At 44.5% G+C, this 21280-nt stretch overlaps 1 protein-coding gene across 7 annotated transcripts in view; it reads left to right on the top strand.

Moving 5' to 3' along the window:
• The first annotated feature begins 2364 nt into the window (after positions 1-2364).
• The window catches only part of PRTFDC1 (phosphoribosyl transferase domain containing 1), a 66569-nt gene continuing 47653 nt past the window's right edge, over positions 2365-21280 (top strand). Inside the window, exons 1-3 of one of the 7 annotated variants that reach the window (XM_043541350.1) lie at positions 2365-2440; positions 8393-8499; positions 11479-11662. In XM_043541350.1, the coding sequence (XP_043397285.1) occupies positions 2390-2440; positions 8393-8499; positions 11479-11662 (342 nt within the window). In that variant the 5' untranslated portion in view covers positions 2365-2389. Of the gene's footprint in view, positions 2441-7384; positions 7913-8036; positions 8169-8193; positions 8500-11478; positions 11663-21280 lie in introns of those variants that run through there. The other 6 variants (XM_043541351.1, XM_043541352.1, XR_006289074.1 and 3 more) reach the window with 6 other exon arrangements.

Below are 21280 nucleotides of genomic sequence, written 5' to 3'. Positions count from 1 at the left end.
TTTTACCCACTTCCCCTCTCCCTGTCGGCGGCCCTGCCGGTAGCCTCCCTACCGGCAAGGCCACCAATGGAAGGTGGGGCAAAAGGGGTAGCAACGTTAAAGCGCTGCCACGGCAGCTGCATATGAGCCGGTACCAGTGGCCACTTCTTACCGATACGCCACACTGGCCTACTTTCACCCCTGCACACAAGCATTTGCTTTTGGGCTATGCCAGCCCTGTCTTTGCTTTGCAGGTTAACAAGAGGTGCACCGCAGTCCCCAAGTCACTTTGAAGTATTCCCCTGTGATATCCAGCCCCTGATACTTGCTACTCACAGAAATTCAGATCCTCTGCCCCAAAGGAGAAGTGTACCCCAGTTTAGCAGTTTTACCTTAAACCACCACTCCTGTATAGCACACAGCTCTTTTAATTAAACAAAAGAAGGTTTACTTAAAAAATAATAGAGATTCCACTAGAAACAAGAGAGGATGGAAACAAAAGCTTACAATTCAAAACAAAATAGCAAAATGTGAACTAGGGCTTACACTTATTAATAGTTACCATTTGTATCTAATAAATTAGTTTCCCCCCAAATTTCAGTCTGCTGCAGAGCTGTCTGGCTTCACAAGAACCAGGATCCAATCTTTCATGAAAAACACCCCTATTCAAGATGTCTCCTCAGTGAATGGCTCCAGAGGGCCTCTCCTACGTCTGTGTTATACTGAAACAGCCTTTTGTCTTTATGAATAGACAGGGTGATCCACTGTCTGTTATAATGTTCCTTTTTACCTCCACATGGTTTTAACTGTTTGCAGTTGTCTTTGATGGTTTTTCCTTGATAGAAGAGTAGGCAATTGAACCATACATTACATAATTGGCTAGCTAGGGAGACTGGACACAATTCCTTCCCGTTTGAATAGGTCATCACCAAGACAAATGATTCCCTGGTGACTACTCTTTCCTCCATGGGCATAATTGTCAATATAGTTATATTATTTCTTAAATATTGCCTGTACACACATCTCACAATGATTATGAGTATTAATAAGTTTCAAGTTTTCAACTGAGACCTTACATGTTATCCTTTTTGGACAAATACCCTGTAAGCAACGTATTTGATGTACTGAGTTTGTCAGGCCTGAGACTAGAGTTGTTTGCAAAGAACAGGGCCTATGTGTCACACTCGCCCTCTCCCATATTCTGTGACTCTGTTTTATCTTTTCTTTCTCAGGCTGTAAGCTCTTCCGGGCAGATAACTTCTATGTTTGAAGTGTTTGATGTACCAGGAGCATTAGTGGAAACAAATAATATTTAGTAACAATAATTTGATTGGGGGAATTGAAGCATTAATTAGAGGCATGATTAATTTATTTGGAGATGTACAATTGACTTATGGGTGGGCAATAAAAACGTACCAATGGAAATTAAATATACATGACATTTGGAGGGTATAGCAGCATGGGTCTAATTTTTCATATGAAGCCCTATTGTAAGGAACTGAAATATCAGAGTATAGAGCAGTTTAAGTACATTTGTGACATATATTGTAGCTTAATAGTAAAGCTTGCTGACTGGTGCTTGTATACACCTAGCACAATGGGCTCCTGGTCCATGAGTAGGCTCCTAGGCACTACAGTAACACAAATGCTAATAATATAATACCCCCAGACTCCAGAAATGAATTCAAAGGTAGTCAATTTGTGCTTGCCGGAGGCTTTTGCTTGTAGATGCCCAAGTGTACCCTGAGGCCAGATGTAAACCTAAGGGCTGTCAATTGTTTCTATCTTGGCACATACACAGTGCCTGCTCACTGCCACAGCCCCTGAGCCTGAATTCATTCACTGCCATCAGAAGGGGTTGTAAGTACATCCCTCTGGATGGGTGGGAGTCACGATAACACACCATTTTATTCCAGGGAGCCTATTTCCCATGCTTGGGGGGGGATGAAGCCCCAGTGGAGTTAGCCCCACACCCCACTATGTTGGGGGCTCTCTAGCAGGGGCCACAGGCTATATATGCACACCTGGGTGGGGATGATGCCCCATCTCCTATTGAGGGGCCTGCAAGCGGTACGTTGGGGGGTCCTCCGTGGGACCAATGCCCCACCCTCCCTCTGTTTGGGGGAAGGGCTGAACTCTGCATGCTGAGCGGGGCGCTACCCCTTGAGTGAGGAGCTGCATCCCGCAGGGCTAGGAAGAGGGACGGGGGAGGGGGTCTCCTCAGCCGCCGTGGGAAGAAGGGCAGTAGCGGCCCGGGCCAGCTGAGGGGGAGAGGCCCGGCGGGTAACACCTCTCCGCCGCGCAAGGGGGCCCCCAATCGCGGAATGCGGCGGCCCCCGCTCCCAGCGCCAGCGCCAGCAGCGGTTCCGCGCCGCCCCGCCGGCCACTGCCTGCCCCGCGCGCTGGGAAGATGGCCGGGCACGGCGGCAGCGCGGCGCGGCGGAGAAGCCGCGGGGTTGTGGTAAAGGAAAAGCTGCCCCCCCCCAGCTTAGGGGGCGGCGCTGCCCGCAGGCCCCAGACCGCTGGGGGGCCCCCGTCATTGCCGCTCCCCTTCCCGCCGCGGGCCCCAAGCAACTGCCCCCTGGCCTGGGCAGGGCACCCCCGGTCCCGCCCCCGGCGCCTCCGTCATTGTCTCCTATCCCGCCTCTTTATCGCACCCCAGCTTCCCCAAGCCGTTGGCCCCCTGGCCGCGCTCCCCTCCGCCGCCCATGGCCCTGGGTACCCACCCTGTTCTCCCGCCCTGTGCCTTGATCGCAGTGCCCTCCCCGCCCCCATCGACTGGCCGTGCGCCTCGCCCATCATCGTCTCCTCCTCACAGCCTTTGTGCCCTGACCCCCACTGCGTCCCCACATTCCTCCCTGATCTTCCGCTACCATCTTCCCCCCGGGCCGCTCTGCTGCTGCACCCTGGCCTGGCCCCATCCCCCACATCTTCTCCCCACGGCCTTTGTGCTTTGGCCCTTCTGCAGTATACTCTGATCTCATCCTGTCCTAGGCCTTGATTCCCCTCCTCTTCCTTTGTCCTTTTACCCCTAGCCCCCGTCTTCTCTAAACAGCCTGGCTGCCCTGCGCCTGCTGGTCCCTCATCTCCTCCCTTCTGCCCTGTTTCTGGTCCCCATCTTGTTCACTCAACCCTTGTACATCTCAATACTCAGGCTTTGCCGGGATGTCTGCTTCCCTGCGGCCTCCCCTAACTTGTACAACTTACTCCCATCTGCTCTGCTGTGCCTTAGGCCAACAGTTCTGAGATTCATTCTCCACCATCTCTTCTTGCCCCCTTATCCCTGCTCCATTGACCCAATCCTGTGCTCTGTCTTTGTGTCTCTGAACCTACTTTGCCGCACACCATATTCCACTCTTCTCACCTCTCCCTGTATGGAGTATTTGTGGGTGGCTGGCTGCTGGAGAGAAGTCCTAGCAGCTCACCAGGAGCTGGGGAAGTTTGATTTTGTGTCTGTGCCCTCTGGCTGCAGCAGTTATGATGTATGTGTGCCCTGGGTGTGGTGGAAGCAAGCTGAGCAGTGACTAGCAAAATTGGCTTGTGGATTTAATTGTCAATTGCATTTGCTGTAGAAACAACCTAGTGATAAAAATGCACTGTTGGATTGGTTTTATTTTTCATTTTCTGTGCACAGAAAGTGGTAGTGAACTATGCAAACTATGTTTTAGAAAGCACCATGAACATCTGTGGAGCTTTATAAGTTATGATAATAGTAAATGAATAAGCTAAGTTTCCAAAAGAGAAAAATGGATATTTCTTTGGGCTTATTCACATTGTAAAAAACACTTGGATATACTTTTATTTTACAGTATTCTTGTGACCAATCAATGTTTTAACCAAGTTCTAGAACAAGAGTAGGGACTGTTAGCCATGATTTAACTAAAACTTTGGACAAGTCCTGTGTACACCACAAAACTGTGATGGGGCTACTGTGTTATAAGTGTGTTCCCTGACACTTGTTTTTACAGTTTAGAGGTAGGCCCTTAGTGTACTTAAATTAATGTTGGCCATTTAGGTGGTAATATCTGTAATAAATGCTATTACAAAGCTGATGACTTTGTTAGCACTGGAGCAAAGTGGAGACATTTCAAAGGAGATGTGCTCTGTAATGACTTCATTTCTTCTGTTCCATACACACATGAAAACAAAAAAAAATCATAATGCAACACTATAACTGAATTTAAATTTATGAAAGATAGAAAATGTTATGGTTCTCATATTCATCTGGCCCGATCACACAAAATTACATGGAAACAGAATTGGATCCTTATTACATACATAAATTAAAATTTAAGAGAGAGCCCCAGTTTTTTAAACAAAATTAGCATTTTTCCATTCCCTTGTGAAAGTTCTTTCAGTCCAGTGTATATCAGTAGATGGGAATTATAAGGTATTTCCCTATTTTCACCCCAGATGTTTTGACTGATAGCTTTCAAATATTGCTGTATGGGTTTCTATTTTTAGTCATTTATTTCTCCACCAACTTTTTTCAGATTTGGCACAGCATTTGTTCCTAATATGAATTCTCTACACACATTGATAGGTTTTTGTTAGGCCTTCTGCAACTGTTATTGTGAACAGGACTTGCCCCCTACTGAAAAACCTTGAAGTTTTGAGGATGTATGTAATCCCTTGTTCCTGTGAAAATGTGGAATGATATTGAGTACCTTTTTTTAATAACCGGATCAAAGCCCCTTGCAGTCAGTACAAAAACTCCCATTGACTCCAATGGTCTTCAGGTCATGCCCTTTATTTTCAGGTTTTAAATATTAATTGGAAGCAAATGATGATTTTGAGCCAGGCACATTTCTCTAGGAAGTTAACGTTTGTGCTGCAGCTAAGTAGACATAAAGTAACCATTCTTAGACAAATAATATTTCTTCAAGGTATAGTTTAGCACCACTTTACTGGTGCTAGAGATAAATATGCCAGTGTATGAAGGTAGAATCCTAATAAAGATGCTAATGTAATAGAATAGGTCAGCAATCAGCAGATTTTGATAGGCAAATTATTCGTGAAGGATTTATGATTCTTTATTCTAGTAGGGAATCTGCTTGCAGTTGTTAGTAGTTTTTACTCTTTAGTTGAGGATTCTGTGTAGCAGAAATGTACACTGTACCGCTTCAAAAGCAGTTCTCTTACCATTTGGTTCAGCCTTCTTGTTGATATTCATGTGTTTGAACAATACAATACTCCTGTGGGAATTCTGCACCACTGCACATGCGCAGATTTGATGTCCCCCCACAGATTTCTTTGCTTCCCTGCAGAAAAATGATTTCCTGACAGGGAAGCAAAAGGAAGCCACAAGAGCGATCATGCGACCCTCCCCAACAGTATGTTTTGCGTGCCCTGGGCAGCCAGTAGAGAGATAAATCACTGTGGGGCAGGAGGCAGGACTGGGGAAGACTGGGCTGGTGGCTCCAACCCAGCGCCGGGCTCAGCTGCTAGTCCCAGCTGGACTGGGGAGGACGGGACTTCCTCTTCCCCTGCACGGCATCCGGGGCCGGGTCTGACTCACCCCCAGATTTCTCTCCCAGCTGCAGGAAGCTCTGCAAACTGCCCCCCCCACCTCACCCCAACACACTTCCTGCACCCATTGCTCCTCAGGTGCAGGGGGAGGGATTCCTATACAGCGAACGGCTCCCTCATGCATCCAGAACCCCTCATACCCAGACCCTCCTGCTAAGCCTCACCCCCCTTGCACTCAGATTCCCCCTCCAACATGAGCCCCACTTCCACTGCACTTGGACCACCCAAGTGAGCCATGTGCACCTGAATCCCCACCCCACCGAGCCCCAACCAGCTACACCTGGATCCCCGCCCCACTCTCCCAGCATCTGAAACCCCCACTGAACCCCCCACACCCGGACCCCCTTGCTGAGCTCTATCACCCACACACCTAGGCTGCCCCCCCCCGCCGTTGAGCCCCAGCCACCTTCACCTGGAGCCCCCGTGCAAAGTCCCATTAGCATTGCACCCAGAACCCCTCAACAAGCCCCTGTGTATCCAGATCCCCTCTGCACCCAGATCCCCCACTGAGCCACCCACACCCAGATTGCCCCACATAGAATCCTCTCAACCCACACCTGGATCCCCCACATTAAGCCCCTCCAGACTTGGCTCCTGCCTTGCTAAGCCTACCTGCTCACACAGAGAGGCAAGACCCGAGGGTGTTTCTGGGGCAGGCCATGTCCTTGAACTTTGTCAGGGTGCAGCCTCATCACAGTCCGTGTCCCAGGGAGGGAGCTACACAGTGATCTCCCACCTCTGTGCAGCCCAGTGGCCTGTGCTCCCCAATGCCATGCTGGAGCCTCCACATTTATCTGACAAATAAAATTTGCAGAATTTTGCAGAATTTTAAAATAGTGTGTGTAGAATTTTAAATTTTTTGGCGCAGAGTGCCCTCAGGAGTAAATACAAGGAATAAAGACAACATGTTTGTGGGTACATATGACTGCAAAGACAATTAAGAAACCCGTGAGGTGGCACTCTTTCCTCAAAGTCAATATTGAAACAAAGCTCCAGTGTGGTTGCAAGAAGTCCTGCCCTGTTGGAGGTGCTATCTTTGTTATGGAACTGTTGTAAAGCTTGCCGAACTGTTTCCATTACAATCCCTCCTTTTTACATCTTTAGAGCTTTCTGAAACATGGCCTTTTGAACTGACATTTGTCCTGCTTGATTTCTGCCTGACATTTATAAACTTTTTGATTTCTGAGATTCTGGTATTAATCCAGTTCCTGGTTTTACAGGTGGATGGATGGATGTGAAAAGCAGTACTAATACACATTTAAAAAATTCTTTAAAACATTAATCTTTTTTCTGTAAATATGTGGCTGTAACAGAGCGAAGACTCACTGGCACAGCACCTCCTGCTGGTTATCCAGGAATTAGCTCTTTTCCAGCCCCAGAGCGCCTCCTGCTGGCCGGTGTCTCTCCTGCCTCAGGCCCCATGTCCCTCCCGGATCCCAGTGCCCCTTTACCTCGGGGTTCTGCCCCCACAGTACACACACACTCTGGGTCTCCCCTCCCAGGGGAACCCTCAACCCTCTAAGCCAGGGGTGGCTAACCTGTGGCTCTGGAGCCACATGCAGCTCTTCAGAAGTTAACATGCAGCTCCTTGTGTAGGCACCGACTCTGGGGCTGGAGCTACAGGCGCCAACTTTCCAATGTGCCGGGGGGGTGCTCACTGCTCAACCCCTGGCTCTACCCCCACTACACCCCTTCCCACACCCTCCTCTGTATGTGCTATGCCCTCGCTCCTCCCCCCAGCCTCCTCCATGCCATGAGGCAGCTGATCGGGAAGTGTGGGGAGGGAGGGGGAGGCACTGATAGGCGGGGCTGCCAGTGGGTGGGAAGCAGTGGGAGCAGAGAGCTTATGTGGGGCTGCTGACGTATTACTGTGGCTCTTTGGCAACGTACACTGGTAAATTCTGGCTCCTTCTCAGGCTTAAGTTGGCCACCCCTGCTCTGAGTCCACCTTGCCGCAGTGGCTATTGCCAATCATCATCTAGCCCCCTCTCACTAGGGCAGACTGCAGTCTGTAAAGGCCACTCATCATTGGCAAGGGATCAGACCAGCTCCTTCTGTAGCTCTAGTACCTTTTTGGGCCTTTAACAAGGCCTGCAGCCTGGGGGTTTAACCAGGCTGGGGCTCCGCAGCTCCCTTTGCCCTTCCCCAGCACTGCGCTACTTCCGGTACCTTGCTCCCAGACAACTAGCCCTTCTCACTCCAGGGCTAGAGTGAGACTCCTTCAGCTCTTGGCCCCCAGCCCTCTTATCAGAGCTAGCTGGGCCCTGATTGAGCTGGCCACACCTGTGGTCAGCTGCTCTCACTGCTTTTCCCAGCCACAGCCCTCTCCAGGGTTGCTTTTAACCCCTGCCTACTGGAGTGGGGCAGATGCCCCACTCCAGTACTATATACAGAATACCTGATGGTGAGTTTGAATGTTTTCTGGGCACTCATTTCAGATGACTTGTATAAACCATTCATGGCTTCACAATCATACGCAGTGCAATCTTCTGAGACTTATGCAGATACAATTAGGGAAAGACTGCAATATTTTTGTGACAAGTTGTGTTTTTGTTTTTGTTTTGTTTTTTAAAAGAATGGTTACTTTTAAGGGTGCTTAGAGAGTTAGATTGATAGAAGTAGACATAATGCACCCATGATTAATAGGCACAGGTGAAATGGTAAATTATCATCATGTAGTTTTGATTACGTGACCCTGGAGTTAATCATGTGGATATCACCATATATGGGAAGGGTGTGTGCATAGGGCTGGTACAGCTAATAGTAGTTGCTAATAATACTGTCAAATCCACTGTAAAAGGATGTTGTCTAACATTCAGAATATAATAACTTTTTATATTCTAAATACAATGAAGTGTTCTAATTATATTAACCTAATTTGCAGATTTCAGATGATTGGCCAGGCTACAGTTTGGATTTATTCACATATCCACAACACTACTGTGGAGATCTGGAATATGTGCTCATACCTCATGGTATTATTGTTGACAGGTAAGAGTGCTTTGAATATTACTATATAAATATTTAACAATGTTTTGTATACTTGTTATATAGACATAATTGGATACTCACAAACCATTTATATATTAAACTTCATATAAAAGAACTACTCTCAAAGAATATTATGTAGGTTTCAAAGGAAAGTACTTGAAATTTGGGAAATGCCAGATTTCTAGTAGCCCATGCAGTCTTAATTCTGCCACCTTATGGCTGAAACTCATTGTGTTGAGAGAGATCAAAACTGCAGAAAATTCTTGTAATGAAAATACAACTAAATGTAGTCCATATTTTATATATAAACTGGGGCTTAATAAGTCCCTGTCTGCACTAGAGTTTAAACTCTTACAAAATATTTTACTAAAGTAATCTATATAGTTATGATTTGTGAAATACTTTAACATAATTCATTCCTTTTCACTCTGATCTGTTAAATTATGTTATCACCCTGCCAGTAAAAATGAAGGTTAAACATTTTTTCCTGAAATAGTTTGGATTCTAGTGTAGGGCAAGCCTCAGGGACAAAATGTCAAGGTCTTTTCAAGTTGGAATAATACCTGATGCAAAGTATACAGTCTTGGACACCAAAGCTGGGGGATGAGATATTTAAAGGATCATTCAGCTTTTATTTCTGTTTCTGTCTATGTGCTTGAAATGTAGAAGTGGTCTAAAGCCACCCATTTCTTTACCAGATCATCAAAATGTTTTGAGTATCTAGCCAAAAAAGTTGTGAAAAGTAGTTTTTGTTTATGTCCACCCAATTACGCAAAACAACAAAAACCCTCTAAGAAGTTTAAAAAAAAAATTAAGAAGGGAAAGGAGAGGGGGTGGGCAATTTATAAACAGAAAGCCAGAAAAAATATATGGGTAGACACAGATCACTAAGTGTTTTCCCTCACTGTCTCTGTGAAAAGCTTTCCCACAGTTTCAGACTTTCCTTTAGAGGAGGTAATGCTGAAGAAGAAGGAGAAAAATGCAATTACCTCACTATTCGTGCTATTTTTACATAAACACAAGAGGAACTTAAATGTATTTGAGATCAGACTAGATGATATAATTGTCCCTTTTTACCTTAAAATCTATGAATATTCACTCTTTTGATCTATTTTTGGTATACAGATTTTATTCTTTGCATTGCATAGATATGAAACTGAAAGAAACTTGGACCTTTTTAAATTGTACCTAATTTATTGTTGGCTACAGAAATAAGAAAAATGAAAAGAAATATTGTCCTCTTTGGACTATATTCTTCCCTTACACATGCTGTGCACATATAGTAATTTCCAGTGATTTTTTTTGTGTGTGTGTGTCTATGCAGAGTAAAATGGACTCCTATGTCACTGTGAACCAGCAAAAAACAGTTTATAGCACAAATGTGGTAGTGAAATCCATATGATAAATTACAGAATCATATAATGAATTGCATTTGGCCTATGCCTCATTTGCGCTCTGGCCACTAGTCCATCTTTATTGGGACTACACTATAATGCCAAGTAGCTACTGTTTTTGTAAGTGACCTGACAAAAACTTGTTTTTCTTTTCTTGACCAAGTGTAGCATTTTTCCTCAAAATTACGCTGGGCTCAGGTACAGAATGGCACTCTTGAATCTTCGATCAATAAGATATTTTCAGATGGGATTACCAAAATATGAGGCACCCAAACTCACTAGTTAGTTTTGAAGATTTAAGCCAAGAACTTTATCCCACATAAAAGCTGGGATCCTACTCATTCTAATATGCCGCATCCTGTTGACAAAGAAGACACATTGTCAATAAGAATACAGATCAGTAAATTATAAGATATTTAAATCCTCAAAGTAATTGGTAAATAACTCTGACTCTTCCTGTCTCTCTTTGTGACCTTGGGCAAGTCACTTAGCTTCTCTGCATCTAAGTTTGTGTTGTCTGCAAAAGGGGGATAATGATTTTACCCTTTGTAAAGTGCTTTGAGATCTCTGACTAACACTATGTGTCGCTTGTAAGTATTTTCATTTATTTTACTAAAATGTAAGTGTAGCTTTTTCTTTAGTCTGTGAGTTTATATAATTTCTGCTGTTTTTCTTCTTGCACTTAAATCATTTACTCTTAGCCGTTTGCGTAACAAAGTGTGTGATCATAGAGAGAGACGTTACATCAAGGATCTCAAACTTAAATCACCACGAGGACCACATGAGGACTAGTACATTGGCCCGAGGGCTGCATCACTGACACCTTTTCATACAAAGATACAAAAGCCCCCTGCTCTGCCCCTCGCTCCGCCCCCACTCCACCCCTTCCATGAGGCCCTGCCCCGCCTCTTCCCACTGCTTCCCCAACTCCGCCCCCTTCCTGCCCCTATTCCAACCCCTTCCCCAAATCCCCGCCCTGGCCCCGCCTCTTCTCTGCCTCCTCCCCTGAGCGTGCCGCATCCCTGCTCCTCCCCCCCCCCCCCCCCCCCCCCGGAAAGTCCTAAGCGCCGCCAAACAGCTGTTTGATGGCGGGAAGCACTGGGAGGTAGGCAGAGGAGTGGGGATGCAGCGCACTCAGGAGGGCAGGGGCGGGTGAACAGGGGGTGAGGAGTCATATGGCAGGCCACAGGAAATAACTCCGCGGGCCTCATGTGGCCTACAGGCCGCGTGTTTGAGACCCCTGCTTTACATGAATGTGGGATGCTGTGTAAAGCTGGTGACCTAGTTTGCTCAATCACCCGAAAAGTCTCCTTTATAATATTTATTGCAACACATTCTTCCAGTTGTGTAATCCAGGGAATGTGTCTAGTGATAATTCCCAGTCTGTGTTGTTATACACATTTTGAATCTTGTATTGATCAGATTTCTTCTTGTATCTGCCTGTTGTGCAGCTGATCAAAAGCCCACTAACGTCTGTGAGGGAGTTGAATGGGCCATGCTTTAGATCAGGCCATGCATGATTTCTAGATATTTTCGTATAACTCCACTGAAAAACCTATTACATTATAATTATCCTTTATTTCAGGACAGAATGCTTGGCCAAAGGCATCATGCAAGACATTGGAGACAATAACATTGTGGTTCTCTGTGTACTTAAAGGTGGCTACAAGTTTTGTGCTGACCTTGTGGAGCACATTAAGACTCTCAGTAGAAATTCAGAAAGGTCTGTCTCCATGAAAGTTGACTTTGTCAGACTGAAAAGTTACCATGTAAGTCAACAGTTCAATTATATATATTATTTATAAATTAAATAGTAATTTGATTCCAGTAATAAAATAGAGATTTGTAGATGAAGAATTTAAAAACATTTACAATACATTTTACAAAAAGTATCTGTTTGAAAAATTCCTTTGTTTAAAAAGAAGTTTTCCTTTTTCCCTATAATGCATTAAACATATGATTATACTAACTTAATAGATAAATATGAGTGATGTATGAGACATCCTAAAGATAATTATTTTTCACTTACGCTGTTTTCATTTCTGCATTCAGAAATTGACTCGAGCATGGAGTCATATAATCTGTCAGTCAGCTGTGGCTTTTTAGAAAATAAACCATTACACATTCTTTCATTTCCCTCCCCCTCCAGTAATTCTAAATCTTTCTTGATTTTTTGCTGTTAGTTAAAGAATAGGAAAATTACTGAAACGTTTTACTCAGTGCGTCATAAGAATGGATAGTATATATAATAGCAGTCTATACCACTAGATGATATAGTGCTTTGTTGTAAAATTAAATAAGACATTTGGTCAAGTCCAGTCTTGATGTTAGAGCCCTCATTAACTTGAGAGGGAGTTAAATAATAGTGATCCACTGATTTCAGTATGGTAATACTAGTAAGAGGGCCTATTTGGAGCTACATCCTTTTTGGGGACATAGTATGACTTTCCATTTTTATAAGCTGCATATTTGAATTCCATCCTGCATTTCATTATCTATAGTATGAGCCAAATCCTAGAAATAGTTTACAGCTCAAGTGGCAGAAGCTGCACACTAGAGATCTCACAAGGGGGGTTAGAGTGAAGTAAGAAATACTTTCCCCTTCCATTAAGGAGTGGCAGTAGGACCTCCTGTGCAGCCTCAGGGTTCAGTAACCCCTCATAATACCTGTGTCTCTATTCCATGGGGAATTGTTGGTGCATCCGCATAGTCACAGATCCAGTGATGTCCCCCCTTTTCTGACCTACCATCCCCATCCTGAACACTTGCTGCAGTAGAACACTGATTCCACTAGGTGACCACAGTCCTAGTGGGGTCAAAATGTGGCCCTCGGACTGTAAGTGGAATTTTTCCACATGAGAACCAATTTGAGACATGAAGCACATGTATAGTGAAAAGATGTTACCATTTTCTGACTATTTAACAGTATGCAGATGAAGTCTGTGAATTAGATAAAGGCAGTGGGGGGGGGAAAAACTTTCTTATTTGAGGGCACATAGAAATTAAGTGAATTTTCAAGAGGGCTATTTACTTAGTTTACACAAATATTAGATTAATATTGAAGTACTGATTGTTTACATTGATTTTACTTTAGAGGGGCACCTGGTAGTTGTTCTGTTGGGCTGCCCTTCATCATAAGAACATAAGAATAACCATGCTGGGTTAGACCAATGGTCGATCTAGCCCAGTATCCTGTCTTCTGACAGTAGCCAATGACGCGTGCTTTGAAGGGAATGAACAGAACTGGCAATCATCAAGTGATCCATCCCTTGTCATCCACTCCCAATTTGGCAATCAGAGGGTAGGGACACCTGGAGCATGAGGTTGCATTCCTGATCATCTTGGCTAATAGCCACTGATGGACCTATCCTCCATGAACTTACCTGATTCTTTTTTGAACTTCACTATGGTTTTGGCCTTCACAACCTCTCCTGGCAATGAGTTCCACAGGTTGACTGTGCATTGTGTGAAGTAGTACTTTCTTTCTTTTGTTTTAAACCTGCTGCCTCTTAATTTCATTGGGTGACCCTTGGGTCTTGTGTTTATGTGAAGGAGTAAATAACATTTCCTTATTCACTTTCTCCACACTATTCACAATTTTATAGACCTCTATCATATCGCCTCTTAGTCATCTCTTTTCCAAGCTGAAAAGTCCCAGTCCTTTTTAATCTCTCCTCATGCAGAAGCTGTTCCATACCCTCAACAATTTTTTCCCTTCTCTTTACCTTTTCCAATTCTAATATGTCTTTTTTTTTTTGAGATGCGATGACCAGAACTGCATGCTGTATTCAATGTGTGGGCATACCATAGCTTTATATAGTGGCATTATGATATTTTCTGTCTTATCTGTCCCTTTCCTAACGGTTCCTAATATTCCGTTAGCTTTTTTGACTGCCGCTGCACATTGAGTGGACATTTTCAGAGAACTGTCCACAGCGACTCCAAGATCTTTCTTGAGTGGTAATAGCTAATTTAGATCCCATCATTTTGTATGTATAGTTGGGATTATGTTTTCCAGTTTGCATTATTTCGCATTTAACAACAGTGAATGTCTTCTCCCATTTTGTTGCCCAGTCAGCCAATTTTGTGATATCCTTTTGTAACTCTTCGCAGTCTGCTTTGGACTCAACTGTCATGAGTAATTTTGTATCATCTGCAAATGTTGCCATATCACTGTTTAACCCTTTTTCCATATCATTTATGAATATGTTGAACAGTACTTGGCCCAGTACAGATCCCTGGAGGACACAACTATTCACTTCAGTGGATTCTGAAAACTGACCATTTATTCCTACCCATTTGTTTCCTGTCTTTTAACCAGTTACCAATCCATGAAAGGACCTTCCCTCTTCTCTCAGGACAGCTTACTTTGCTTAAGAGCCTCTGGTGAGTGACCTTGTCAAAGGCTTTCTGAAAGTCCAACTGCACTATATTGACTGGATTACCCTTGTCCACATATTTATTGATCCCCTCAAAGAATTCTAATAGATTGGTGAGGCATGATTTTCTTTTATAAAAGCTGTGTTGACTCTTCACCAACAAATCATGTTCATCTATGTGTCAGTTTTGTTCTTTATTATAGTTTCAGCCAATTTGCCCTGTACTGAAGTTAGACTTACTGTCTTGTAATTGCCAGGATTGCCTCTGAAGTCTTTTTAAAAAATTGTTGTCATATTATCTATCCTCCAATCATCTGGTACAGAAGCTGATTTAAATGATAGATTGCTAAAATTATAGATCACCTAAAAAGAATGGCTCAGGTGTCAGAATCTCCCTCACATTCTATGCAGTGAAGAGCAGTGCAAAGAATTAGTTCAACTTCTCCCCAACAGCGTTCTCTTCCTTGAGTGCTCCTTCAGCACGTTGATTCTCTAGTACCCCCACTGATTGTTTGGCAGGCTTCCTGCTTCTGATGTACTTAAAAAAAAAAAAAAAAATTTGCTGTTAGTTTTCAAGTCTTTGGCTAGTTGCTCTTCAATTTATTTTTTGGCCTGCCTAATTATATTTTTACACTTGACTTGCCAGAGTTTATGCTCCTTTCTATTTTCCTCAGTAGGATTTAACCTCCAAGGTTTAAAGCTAGCCTTTTTGCATCTAACCACTTTTTACTTTGTTGTTTAGTCATAGTAGCACTTTTTTGGTCCTCTTACTGTGTTGTTTAATTTGAGAATAGATTTAATTTCAGCCTTTATTATGGTGTTTAAGGAGTTTCCAGTTTCATCAAGTATGAGAATACTCCTATTCTGTACAATATTATCTCTCTCTTCTGTGACCGGCCATATCTGGTTAGCAACATGAACCCAGAGCTAGTGAAGGGCCCTGGATGTAAAAACTTCACCTATCACTTCCACATAACAGTTCAGGAGAGGAAGTAAAGAATATTGTATCTATTTGAGACTGCAGTGGAAATGTTGATAGGCAGCACCTTCTCCAGAACAGTGCCCCCTGCACCACTTTCAACTCAGTAATTAACTCTTTGATTGTAAGAGGGTCAAAATTGCGATGTCAGTGTACAGTGCTTGGCACAGTCATGCCCTGATCCTTACTGTTATGTCTGTTCACAACTGCAGTATAAGATATTAAATTGTATTAATGTTTGGGCACTGATTCAATGATTCCTAGGTAAGAGTGCCACCTACTGAATCACCAGTACCACTTCCTACAGTCCTTTTGGGTTTCTGGATATCGCCTGAATGTCTTATATCCAGTTACAAACAATGTTGGATTCTGTAAAATTTGAGATCACAACCCTGCTTGACATAGTTGTATTCAAAATATTTAGGTGAGTGGCTATCTCTTATTAGCTTGAAAGACCCAGTCTCCTATCTTGGCAGTCATGCATGCAATTCCCAAATCCCCGTATCAGATTGCATATGGACTTCATGACTAGTATCATCACCTTTTTTTGAGTCTATTTATTCCTCACCAGAACTTTAATTACTATCTTAGATATAAAAATCTACTTGACAGAGGAAAAAAGTCTTTATGCTTAAACAAAATAAGGTCAGTCAGGAATTCATCCCCTTCATCCACTGAGTGCAATAAGGAATATGGTAGCTAGGAGAAAAATCTTTTTTGTTTCTTAGTATGCATGTCTTTCTCTTACTCACTTTCTCCATTTTATTTGCTGTTGGATTTTCATTGTTCTCTGGTTGTTTTACTTTCTCTAATTCACGCAGTCTCCACACACTGTTTTTCTCACATAATTAACCCTGCTTCCTTTTAACATTTCTTCATTTACTGTTCCCTGTTTCACTTCTCCTCAAGGGTACCCTGTAGCTGTCACTACACTTTCTTCAGCTGTGTCCTTCTCTCTGCTCAATTGTCCAAATTCAGTAGCCACTTTCAACTCCTGTAAAAACAGGTTGCATTTTGATGAGTTGTCTTGTTCCAACTTCAGCACTAAGGTTAGTCAATTCTAGACATTACAGGTGGAAAGGGGTAATTTTTAATTGCATTGCAATTTGGGTTAAGTTTAGAGGCAAGAGCAATAAGGGTGATGTCATGGTGGGCGTCTGCTTTAGACCACCAGACCAGGAGGATGAGTAGACGAGGCTTTCTTCAGACAACTAACAGAAGTTTCCAGATCACAGGCCCTGGCTCTCAAGAGGGACTTCAGTCACCCTGACATCTCTCTGGGAGAGCAATACACAGTACACAGACAATCCAGGAAGTTTTTGGAGAGTGTTGGGGACAACTTCCTGGTACAAGTGCTGGAGGAACCAAGTAGGGGCCGTGCTCCTCTTGACCTGCTGCTCACAAACAGGGAAGAATTGGTAGGGGAAGTAGAAGTGAGTGGCAGCCTGGGCAGCAGTGACCGGGAGATGGTCAAGTTCAGGATCCTGACAAAAGGAAGAAAGGAGAGCAGCAGAATATGGACCCTGGACTTCAGAAAAGCAGACTGACTTGGGGAATGGATGGGCAGGATTCCCTGGGAGGCTAGTATGAGGAGGAAAGGAGTCCAGGAGAGCTGGCTATATTTTAAAGAAGACGTATTGAGGGCACAGGAACAACCATCCCGATGTGCAGAAAGAATAGCAAATATAGCAGGTGACCAGCTTGGCTTAACAGAGAAATCTTCGGTGAGCTTAAACACAAAAAGGAAGCTTACAAGAAGTGGAAACTTGGACAGATGACTAGGGAGGAGTATAAAAATATTGCTCAAGCATGCAGGGGTGTAATCAGGAAGGCCAAAGCACAGTTGGAGTTGCAGCTAGCAAGGGATAGGAAAGATAACAAGAAGGGTTTCTACAGGTATGTTAGCAACAAGAAGAAGGTCAGGGAAAGTGTGGGGCCCTTACTGAATGTGGAAGGCAACCTAGTGACCGATGATGTGGAAAAAACTGAAGCACTCAATGCTTCTTTTTTTTTTTTTTTTCCTCGATCTTCACAGACAAGGTCAGCGCCCAGACTGCTGCACTGGGCAGCACAGTATGAGGAGGAGGTGAGCAGTGCTTAGTGGTGAAAGAACAGGTTAAGAACTATTTAGAAAAGCTGGACAAGCACAAGTCCATGGGGCCGGATCTAATGCATCTGAGGATGCTGAGGGAGTTGGCTGAGGTGATTGCAGAGCCATTGGCCATTATTTTTGAAAACTCATGGAGAACGGGGGAGGTCCCAGACGATTGGAAAAAGGCAAATATAGTGCCCATCTTTAGAAAAGGGAAGAAGGAGAATCTGGGGAACTCCAGACTGGTCAGTCTCACCTCAGTTCCTGGAAAAATTGTAGATCAGGTCCTCAAGGAATCCATTTTGAAGCACTTGGAGGAGAGGAAGGTGATCAGGAATAGTCAACATGGATTCACCAAGGGCAGATCATTCCTGCCCAACCTGATTGCCTTCTATGATGAGATAACTGGCTCTGTGGATATGGGGAAAGCTGTGAACATAATATATCTTGACTTTAGCAAAGCTTTTGATATGGTCTCCCACAGTATTGCCAGCAAGTTAAAAAAGTATGGATTGGATGAATGGACTATAAGGTGAATAGAAAGCTGGCTAGATCATCGGCCTCAACGGGGCGTGATCAACGGCTCAAGGTCTAGTTGGCAGCCGGTATCAAGCGGAGTGACCCAAGGGTCGGTCCTGGGGCCAGTTTTGTTCAGCATCTTCATTAATGATCTGGATGATGTGATGGATTGCATCCCCAGCAAGTTCACAGGTGACAGTAATATGGGGGGAGAGGTAGATACACTGGAGAGTAGGGATAGGGTCCAGAGTGACCTAGACAAATTGGAGGATTGGGCCAGAAGAAATCTGATGAGGTTCAACAAGGCCAAGTGCAGAATCCTGCACTTAAGACAGAAAAATCCTATGCACTGCTACAGGCTGGGGACCAACTGACTAAATGGCAGTTCTGCAGAAAAGGACCTGGGGATTACAGTGGATGAGAAGCTGGCTATGAGTCAGCAGTGTGCCCTTGTTGCCAAAAAGGCTAACAGCGTATTGGGCTGCGTTCGTAAGAGCATTGCCAGCAGATCGAGGGAAGTGATTATCCCCTCTATTCGGTATTGGTGAGGCCACAACTGGAGTATTGCTTCTAGTTTTGGGCCCTCCACTACAGAAAGGATGTGGACAAATTAGAGAGAATCCAGCGGAGGGCAGTGAAAATAATTAGGGGGCTGGGACACATGACTTATGAGGAGAGGCTGAGGGAACTGGGCTTATTTAGTCTGCAGAAGAGAAGTGTGAGGAGAGGATTTGATAGCCGTCTCAACTACCTGAAAGGGGGTTCCAAAGAGGATGGAGCTCAGCTGTTCTCAGTGGTGGCAGATGACAGAACAAGGAGCAACGGTCTCAAGTTGCAGTGGGGGAGGTCTAGGTTGGATATTAGGAAAAACTTTTTCACTCGGAGGGTGGTGAAGCACTGGAATGGGTTACCTAGGGAGCTGATGGAATCTCCATCTTAGAAGTTTTTAAGGCCTGACTTGACAAAGCCCTGACTGGGATGATTTAGTTGGGGTTGGTCCTGCTTTGAGCAGGGGATTGGACTAGATGACCTCCTGAGGTCTCTTCCAACCCTAATCTTCTATGATTCATTATGGAGATGGGCAAACTACGGCCTGTGGGCCATATCCGGGCCGCAGGACCCTCCGGCCCGGCCCTTGAGCTCCTGGCCTGGGAGGCTCACCCCGGCCCCTCCCCCGCAGTGGCCCCTCCCATTCAGCCTCAGCTCACTGCACTGCCCGCACAATGCTCTGAGCCGGGGGGCTGCAAGCTCCTGGGGCAGCTCCGCTGCAGAGCCTGGCCTGACCCAGTGCTCGGTGCAGCTGTAGCACTGCCAGCCACTGGTGCTCCAGGCAGCGCGGTAAGGGGGCAGGGAGCAGGGGCGGGTTGGATAGAGGGCAGGGAAGTTCGAGAGGGTGGTCAGGGGCCAGGGGTGTGGATAGGGGTTGGGGCGGTCAGAGGGCATGAAACAGGGGGGTTGAATGGGGGCAGGGGTCCTGCGAGGGCATTCAGGAAGGAGAGGAGGGGTTGGATGGGGTGGTGGGGGGCAGGCAGGGGCAGGGGTTCCAGGGGCAGTCAGGGCACAGGGAGAAGGGGTGGTTGGATGGGGCAGGGGTCCCACGGGGGCAGTCAGGAATGAGAGGAGGGGTTGGATGGGGTGGGGGGGGCAGTCAGGGGCAGGGAGTCTGGGGGCAGTCAGGGGACAGGGAGCAGGGGGTGGTGGATGGGGCAGAAGTCCCAGGAGGGCCGTCAGGGAACAGGGTGGGTTGAAATTGGTAGGAGTCCTAGGCGGGCCGTCAGGGGGCGAGAAGCGGGGGGGTCAGATAGGGGTCGGGGGCCGGGCCACGCCTGGCTGTTTAGGGAGAGACAGCCTCCCCTAACCAGCCCTCCATACAATTTTGGAAACCCTCAGGCCAAAAAGTTTGCCCACCCCTGTTCTATGAAAATGGGTCTAAATAATTTACACCTAAATCTTTTGTATTTTGGTCAGTGAAAATCCTTGTTGAGTTTGTTACAGTTAAGGGTCAGCAGAAGAGTTGGTTGGTGTGGGGAGATAGCAAATTGGACCAAATTGTGGTGGCTCGCCAAGCTCATACTGCTTGTTTTGCAACCTGTCTACTATCTTACTCCTGAAGGTAGGCATTTTTTTAAAATACAAAATTAAAACCAGATTTTCAGATTAAGAGCCTGGAGTTAGGCACATGAATCCATATTTAGATCTCTAAATAGAAATGGATTGATTTTCAAAAATGCTGAGCACACTAAACTGCTATTGACCGTAATGGTAGCTGCAGGTATTCAGTACCTCAATTAAATAAGGTAGTTTTTATTTAAGTTCCTAAATATAGATATTTCTGCCTAACTTTAGATTCCTAGTTTGAAAATTTGGGCCTTTAAGGTTGTGAAGAATACATTTATACAGTGAACTCCGTGTAAATCTATGTAGTTATGTATACGTGAGTTTATAAGCTGACTGAATGAAAAAATAGCTGTGTGTGGTGTGACCTGGCCTGCTCATCAAAATGAGGTACAGTATATCAACTTCGTTAACCTTTTCATTGTTGACAAAAACTTGCAAGAAAAAAGCAGGATGGTAATATTATGAGGATCTTTGCAATCTTCTGTGAGTGATGGTTTGTTTTAGCATCTCAATTTGGTGTATCAGGAGCATTGAACTTGGTTTGAAGGCAGAACATAGGAGAGTACTAGTACTCCCCCACCCCACCCCCCCAAATATTCAACCACTGAGTATAGGAGACAAAGCTGAATCTAACAGAGGAAACTGTAAATGACAGCTAGTGTTGTTATAGAACTTATTTCCTACAGAACAAAATACTAGTTTTTGATTATATCTGTAATGCTCCAAGTATTAATGAAGTTACAAAGTGAAGTTCTGATTTTTGGCTAAAAGCATATTTCACTCCCTATGTATTTAGCAATATGTGCTATACACAGCTATGGCATTTTACACTTAGAGCCCAAATAATTAAGAGAAGTTACATACCATTTAATCTCTTCTTTAGTATGTACAGGGCTTATCTACATACCGCTTAAATTGACGTAATTTACATTGCTCAGGGATGTGAAAAAGCCACCCCCCTGAGCAACATAAGTTACATCAACTTAAAGTGGTGTCCACACTGTACTACGTTGGTGGGAGACCCCAGAGGCATTACAATGGCACAGCTGCATCAGTGCAGCTGTGCTGTTATAGTGTGGTAATGTAGAGTAGCCCTCAGATGCAGACCATATAGAAGTAGATTAGACAAGCTTCCAGTTGTAAGCAGAAATTAAATTTGCAAATGTAGAAACATACTTTTGACCAAGAAAGAACTGATTGTATTATTATAATTTACATTTGGGGGGGCTTTATATTCAGTAAAAGTTACATTTGTTGAGTTCTTACAGTTACTAACCATCTGATTATCCAAGTTGCTGTG

Source organism: Chelonia mydas, chromosome 2, assembly GCF_015237465.2.
Source record: "Chelonia mydas isolate rCheMyd1 chromosome 2, rCheMyd1.pri.v2, whole genome shotgun sequence".
NCBI classification, from domain to species: domain Eukaryota; kingdom Metazoa; phylum Chordata; order Testudines; family Cheloniidae; genus Chelonia; species Chelonia mydas.
The sequence above is the reverse complement of the archived record's forward strand: the minus strand, read 5'-3'. Positions and strand labels throughout refer to the sequence as shown.